At 47.0% G+C, this 7,018-nt stretch overlaps 1 protein-coding gene across 1 annotated transcript; it reads right to left on the reverse strand.

Annotated features, from left to right (window-relative positions):
- Nucleotides 1–1,081: 1,081 nt before the first annotated feature.
- On the reverse strand, nt 1,082–4,874 carry LOC121842860 (forkhead box protein N3-like). Its single transcript, XM_042312630.1, has 2 exons — nt 4,532–4,874; nt 1,082–2,385 (listed from the first exon to the last, which is right to left on the reverse strand). The coding sequence occupies exon 2, from the start codon at nt 2,283–2,285 to the stop codon at nt 1,893–1,895; it is 393 nt and encodes a 130-aa protein (XP_042168564.1). The 5' UTR covers nt 2,286–2,385; nt 4,532–4,874; the 3' UTR covers nt 1,082–1,892.
- Between the last annotated feature and the right edge of the window lie 2,144 nt (nt 4,875–7,018).

Below are 7,018 nucleotides of genomic sequence, written 5' to 3' on the forward strand. Positions count from 1 at the left end.
TCAGATGCAGATGAGCAACAAGCACAAGATGGAGGAGATATATTTCCTCTGACCTGGCACTAAGTCGTCACCATGACAACAAAAACATTGTAACAGTAAAGTTCTAATTTTCCTTAAATATTAAAAAGTGCTCTTAAAGGAATCGTGCCCCGTTCTCCATGATGTCTTTACTATTGGTAATAGAAATTGCTGTAATGAATGTCAATTAAGTGCATGCGTGATTCTCTAAGAACGGATTTTTACAATTGTTTAGACATTTACGGTATTCTCCTGTCTCTTCTCTGAAGATCTTCTGATGTAATAATATATTCATTGCCATTGAGCAGATGCTTTCATCCAATGCAACTTACAGTTGTGCATGAACACAATTTATGCGGGTAGCCGCGGGTATTGAATCCACAACCCTAGGTGGTGCAACAGCCGTGCTCCACCAACTGAGCCATACATGACCATATATGTTGTTGCTATGCCTTTACATTTGTCTTTGTAAGCAGATTGGCTACATCAGGCAACCTGGTCGCTTGTCTTTGGCACAGTCTTACATGTTGTGCTCATGGGCGTAGGATGTGTGAGCAGCAGGTTTGAACTGTTTTAAAACTGTACGTATTATTGGCTCAACTTCCTTGCTTACATTACTGGACATTTGCTACAGATTCACAGACGTAACCTCTGACACTTACAGATTACACAAAACGGTCAGCTAGTCTCCTCAAACATGACATTTTCTACTATGTTTTTCCCTAATTAGTGACAAAACATATTTTTCTATGGCTTGCATCCCTTTACACAACATAAAAACATCAACAGAGACACATGAGAATCAATTACCCATCAGAGTTAGCATTGAAACATATAGGAAACATATAGGAAACGTATAGGAAACGTAAAGGAAACATATAGGAAACGTATAGGAAACGTATAGGAAACATATAGGAAACGTATAGGAAACATATAGGAAACGTATAGGAAACGTATAGGAAACATATAGGAAACATATAGGAAACGTATAGGAAACGTATAGGAAACGTATAGGAAAATATAGGAAACGTATAGGAAACATATAGGAAAAATATAGGAAACGTATAGGAAACATATAGGAAAAATATAGGAAACGTATAGGAAACATATAGGAAACGTATAGGAAACGTATAGGAAAACATGGATTTCTGATATTGCCACAAATAAGTAGGATGCTCCTAATGCCCCTGGAGGAGAGAGAGAGAGCTAGAGAGAGATAGAGTGAGAGAGATAGATAGATGAATTAATGTCTATTGAGACTAATGCTTGAATAGAGTTCTATGTCTTGGCCTGTTGGTGGTTGATAGGTCAGTGTGTAGACCTGGTGTGTCGTCCTACTGAAGGACTCTGTGCCATATTCCCTTTTCACACTATGGAAGCCAAAGTTGAGCTGAGCCAAGCCGAGATGTGCTGGGGCTTCCTGGCCTGGTTACCCTCATCCACCATAGTTGCTGCTGAAACCATGCTGGAAAGGACGCTCTGAAAATAAATGTTCAGAGCCAGCACAGTATAGGCTTTAGTTTGGGTTAATAGTGGGAATCAGGCATCAGAGACACAACACACCACCAATGGTTAGAAGCAGCTGGTGTCCTTACTATCTACTCTGACCAGAATATCTGCTGTCCTTTTCTGTTCATTTCACAATGTTTCTACATGTTGAATCTCCACCATTTGTCAACACCCAGCAGGTGATTGCTAACACACCTTGCAAAACACCACACCAACCCGCTGCTTTTAGCCATTGGTCTTTGTGGCGTGTCTCAGCTATTACTTTCTAGGCCATGGCGATATGTGTGTAGTCCAGGTGTGCTGGCCAGGTGTGTAGGCCAGGTGTACAGGCCTGATGTGTAGGCCTCTCTATGGCCTGGCATTAGTTAGTTTCTGAGGGCCTCTTTCTGCTCCTTCTCTTTCTGAGCAGCCTTGGCTCGGTTTGTGATGTTGTTGAGGCACGCCCTGACGCCCGCCAGGTGGAGCAACGACCCAGCCGCCTCCTTCATCTCCTCATCATCGCTCTCCAACGGCGGCTTCTCTGCCGATGCTGCCGAACGGCGCTTCTTCAGCGGCAGTGTGTCACCCAGGGCCCGCAGGCGGTTTTTGGTCCAGGGCAGTCCCCGTCGCCGGGCATGCTGGGATAGGAAGGAGACGGAGGCAGAGTCCAGTGGGACTTCTTTAGGTTCGGATTTGACCCCTCGGTGGACTCCCACCTCCACTGCAATGATTTCATCGTCTTCGTCGGACACGGAGGGCCCCTGGGAAGAACAGGGCATGCTGGGGGATTTGGCATTGCTGTAGTTGTGGTCCTCCTGGAGGTCATCGTTGGGAGGGTGGGAGGGGTCACAGGGGGTCAGGTAGTCTCCCAGAGCTGACCTGGAGAAAGACACACAGGAGAGATGGGAAGGCTATAGTTACTCTCAATGTAAACAGACTACATTCTTGGTTAGAGTGTCTGCATGGAGATTGGAAGGTAGGGAGTTCAATCCCGGGCTGAGTCATACCTAAGACTGTACAAATTGGACCCGATGCGTCTCTGCTTGGCACTCAGAAACATTAAAGAGATACTGTAGATTGGGGGTAAGGCCCTGCGATAGACTAGTGTCCGGTCCAGGGGGTATACAGGTATACTATCTTAATTTGATCACTCTGTTGTTGCAGATAAATTTCATTTGCAGCGGAAAATCCTAACTTGTTGGGTATTCAAGGTTAAAAAGGCTTCTAAAGTTTGTATTTTCCACTTAAAAATGTTAGACTTCCTTTGCCCTATCGAAAAAGGGGAGGAGCAGGAGTAAATGTGACAGATGGTTCAGGTCAGGGCTCTGTGCAGACCAGTCAAGTCCTTCACCCTGATCTCAACAAACCCTTTCTTTAGGGACCTCTCTTTGTGCACGGGGGCATTGTCATGCTGAAACAGGAAAGGGCCTTCCCCAAGCTGTTGCCACAAAGTTGGAAGCACAGAATCGTCTAGAATGTCATTGTATGCTGTAGTGTTAAGATTTCCCAAAACTGGAACTAAGGGGCCTAGCCCGAAATATGAAAAACAGCCCCAGGCCATTATTCCTCCTCCACCAAACTTTACGGCTGGCACTATGCATTGGGGCAGGTAGCGTTTTCTTGGCATCGACTGAACCCAGATTCGTCCTATGGACTGACAGATAGTGAAGCATGAATCATCACTCCAGAGAACGTGTTTCCACTGCTCCAGAGTCCAATGGCGGTGAGCTTTACGCCACTCCAGCCGACGCTTGGCATTGGACATGGTGATCTTAGGCTTGTGTGTGGCTGCTTTACCATGGAAACCCATTTCATGAAGCTCCTGACGCACAGTTCTTGTGCTGATGTTACTTCCAGAGGCACAATGTTGCAACCAAGGACAGACACATTTTACACGCTTCAGCACTCGGTGATCCCGTTCTGTGAGCGTCTGTGGCCTACCACTTTGCGGCTGAGCCATTGTTGCTCCTAGATGTTTCCATTTCACAATAACAGCATTTACAGTTGACCGGGGCAGCTCTAGGAGGGCAGAAATTTGACAGACTGACTTGTTGGAAAGGTGGCATCCTATGGCTGTGCCACGTTGAAAGTCATTGAGCTCTTCAGTAAGGCAATTCTACTGCCAATGTTAGTCTATTGAGATTGCATGACTGTGCTCAATTGTATACGCCTGTCAGCAACAGGTGTGGCTGAAATAGCCAGACCCACTAATTTGAAGGGGTGTCCACATACTTTTGTATCTATAGTGTATTTATATATAGTTACTGTGTCATTACAATAGTACATTTGATATACCATAAAAGCTGATCAGAGCATCGCGTGATAAATAAATTAAAGCACTCCCTCTGTCCGTCCACACCACAGCAAACCCCTCGCTCGGACTGGACCTCATTTTCCTTTAGCAGGACAGTCTGGCAGCATTAATATCTTATAGGAAGGACATACCATCCTCTAAATGATGAAATATTCCATGCATACCTTATATGAGCTGCTGCCCTGCCAGTGGGGATGTTTAATTCATGACATGGTGTGTGTGTGTGTGCATTCATGTGTGTGTGTGTGTGTGTGTGTGTGTGTGTGTTTGTGTCCTTTCATGATCTCATGCTCCCATGATGGATAAGCATGTCCAGGCCTGTTCCTAAAGCTTCTCTGAATCACCAGGCTCTTCACAGGAATAAACCAGTGTGATGGCTGTAGAAACACACCTGGTTGTGATAAGACTTACAAATAGCACTATATTCCCTATATAGTTTACTACTTTTGACCAGGGCCCTTAGGGAAAAGGGTGCCATTTTGGATACAGTGTAAGACTGAACTCAACATGTAGTACTGTACTAAACAGAATAAAATACCAAAAACCTTTGTGTGGTGGTTTCATTTGTAGTATAATAGTAATAAACACATGAATATGTGAATGGGAAACGGTGGAAAAAGACTTTTGGGAAGGTGGGGGGGGGTGAGTGTGTGTGTACTCCAGGTGCAGCCATAAGTCATAATCCAACATTTGATCGACAGGCTCACTGACCTTATCGCAGTGGTCCTTCTGCCCACGGGGCTAATGGGTAGGGGTCGGATGACAGGAAACAGACAATGGCTCCTGACGCAGGCCCCATTTTGGATCACGCCTTGAGAAACTACAGACAGAGGAGGATACACAAGGATTTACATAGAGACACACACCAACAAATGCACGCCAACAGACACTAGTGTGCACAAGAAAACACACACACACACACAAAAGGATGCAAACATTTGAAAGGTTCCTGTATGCATGGAACTCAAGGGAACAGAAACACCTCCTTCTCCGAACACACACACACACACACACACACACACACACACACACATACATCTATACACAGAACACACACATACAACACAAAGTTGTTTAATAATTGTTAAGTTCCATAGAGCAACATTGTCGTAAACACATAGCAACATTGTCGTAAACACATAGCAACATTGTCGTAAACACATAGCAACATTGTCGTAAACACATAGCAACATTGTCGTAAACACATAGCAACATTGTCGTAAACACATAGCAACATTGTCGTAAATGGCTGAGGTGTTGGATTGACTGGTCTGGGCTACTCCCGAATTCACTGTCGGGAAATAATGAATAAGAAGCCAGAATCACAAGGTAGCCTATACACCTAAGAAAGACCTGGGATCAGTTCCCTGATTATTCATTGGTTCTGTGAATAGTCCAGCAGAGTGGTATTGATGGGAGAGAAGAGGCTTATATTAATTAGTTAAGCCCGCTAGAGAATCATTAAAATAACAACATCTGCTGGACGGCTCAATACATCCCATCAAATGGGACGTCAGTTGTACAACTGAAGGCCTTCAACTGAAATATGTCTTCTGCATTTAACCCAACCCCTCTGAATCAGAGGTGCAGGGGAATGCCTTCAACTGAAATATGTAACCCAACCCCTCTGAATCAGAGGTGCAGGGGAATGCCTTCAACTGAAATATGTAACCCAACCCCTCTGAATCAGAGGTGCAGGGGAATGCCTTCAACTGAAATATGTAACCCAACCCCTCTAAATCAGAGGTGCAGGGGAATGCCTTAATCGACAACCACGTCTTTGGCGCCCGTGGAACAGTGGGTTAACTTCCTTGCTCAGGGGCCCAACGCTCTAACCACTAGGCTAAATGCCGCCAGTAATGGCTTTCTTCCGTCGAAGGAGAGTCGGACCAAAATGCAGCGTGGTTAGTTCGATACATGTGTAATAAATGAATAAACACGACAAAATACAAAAATAAGAAACGGAACGTGAAAACCTATACAACCTATCTGGTGAAATACAAACACACTGAGACAGGAACAATCACCCACAAACACACAGTGAAACCCAGGCTACCTAAATATGGTTCCCAATCAGAGACAACGAGAATCACCTGACTCTGATTGAGAACCTCAGGCAGCCATAGACTATGCTAGACACCCCTACTAGCCACAATCCCAAAACCTACGAAAAAAAAACCCATACATAAACACAACACAAAATAAACCCATGTCACACCCTGGCCTGACCAAATAATTATAGAAAACACAAAATACTAAGACCAGGGCGTGACAGAACCTCCCCCAAGGTGCGGACTCCCGGCCGCACACTAAAACCCATAGGGGAGGGTCCGGGTGGGCGTCTGTCCACGGTGGCGGCTCCGGCTCGGGACGTGGACCCCACTCCAACCAAGTCTTAGTCCCCCTGTAACGCGTCCTTTGATTGGCGACCCTCGCCGCCGACCTTGGCCTAATAACCCTCACCAAGGACCCCACTGGACTGAGGGGCAGCTCGGGACTGAGGTGGAAGCTCGGGACTGAGGGGAAGCTCGGGACTGAGGGGTAGCTCGGGACTGAGGGGTAGCACAGCACTGAGGGGAAGCTCAGCATAGAGGGGAAGCTGTACTGAGAGGAAACTCAGGCAAGTAGTAGGCTCTGGCAGATCCTGGCTAGCTGGTGGTTCTGGCAGATCCTGGCTGACTGGCGGATCCTGGCTGACTGGCGGATCTGGAAGATCATGGCTGACTGGCGGATCCTGGCTGACTGGTGGATCTGGAAGATCCTGGCTGACTGGCGGATCCTGGCTGACTGGTGGATCTGGCTGCTCCATACAGACTGGCAGCTCTGGCTGCTCCATGCCGACTGGCAGCTCTGGCTGCTCCATGCAGACTGGCAGCTCTGGCTGCTCCATGCAGACTGGCAGCTCTGGCTGCTCCATGCAGACTGGCAGCTCCATGCAGACTGACAGCTCTGGCTGCTCCATGCAGACTGACAGCTCTGGCTGCTCCATGACAGCTCTGGCTGCTCCATGCAGACTGACAGCTCTGGCTGCTCCATGCAGACTGACAGCTCAGGCTGCTCCATGCAGACTGACAGCTCAGGCTGCTCCATGCAGACTGACAGCTCAGGCTGCTCCATGCAGGCAGGAGACTCTGGCAGCGCTGGAGAGGAGGAAGGCTCTGGCAGCGCTAAACAGGCGGGAGACTCCGGCAGCGCTGG

Source organism: Oncorhynchus tshawytscha, unplaced genomic scaffold (assembly GCF_018296145.1).
Source record: "Oncorhynchus tshawytscha isolate Ot180627B unplaced genomic scaffold, Otsh_v2.0 Un_contig_18334_pilon_pilon, whole genome shotgun sequence".
Classification (NCBI taxonomy): domain Eukaryota; kingdom Metazoa; phylum Chordata; class Actinopteri; order Salmoniformes; family Salmonidae; genus Oncorhynchus; species Oncorhynchus tshawytscha.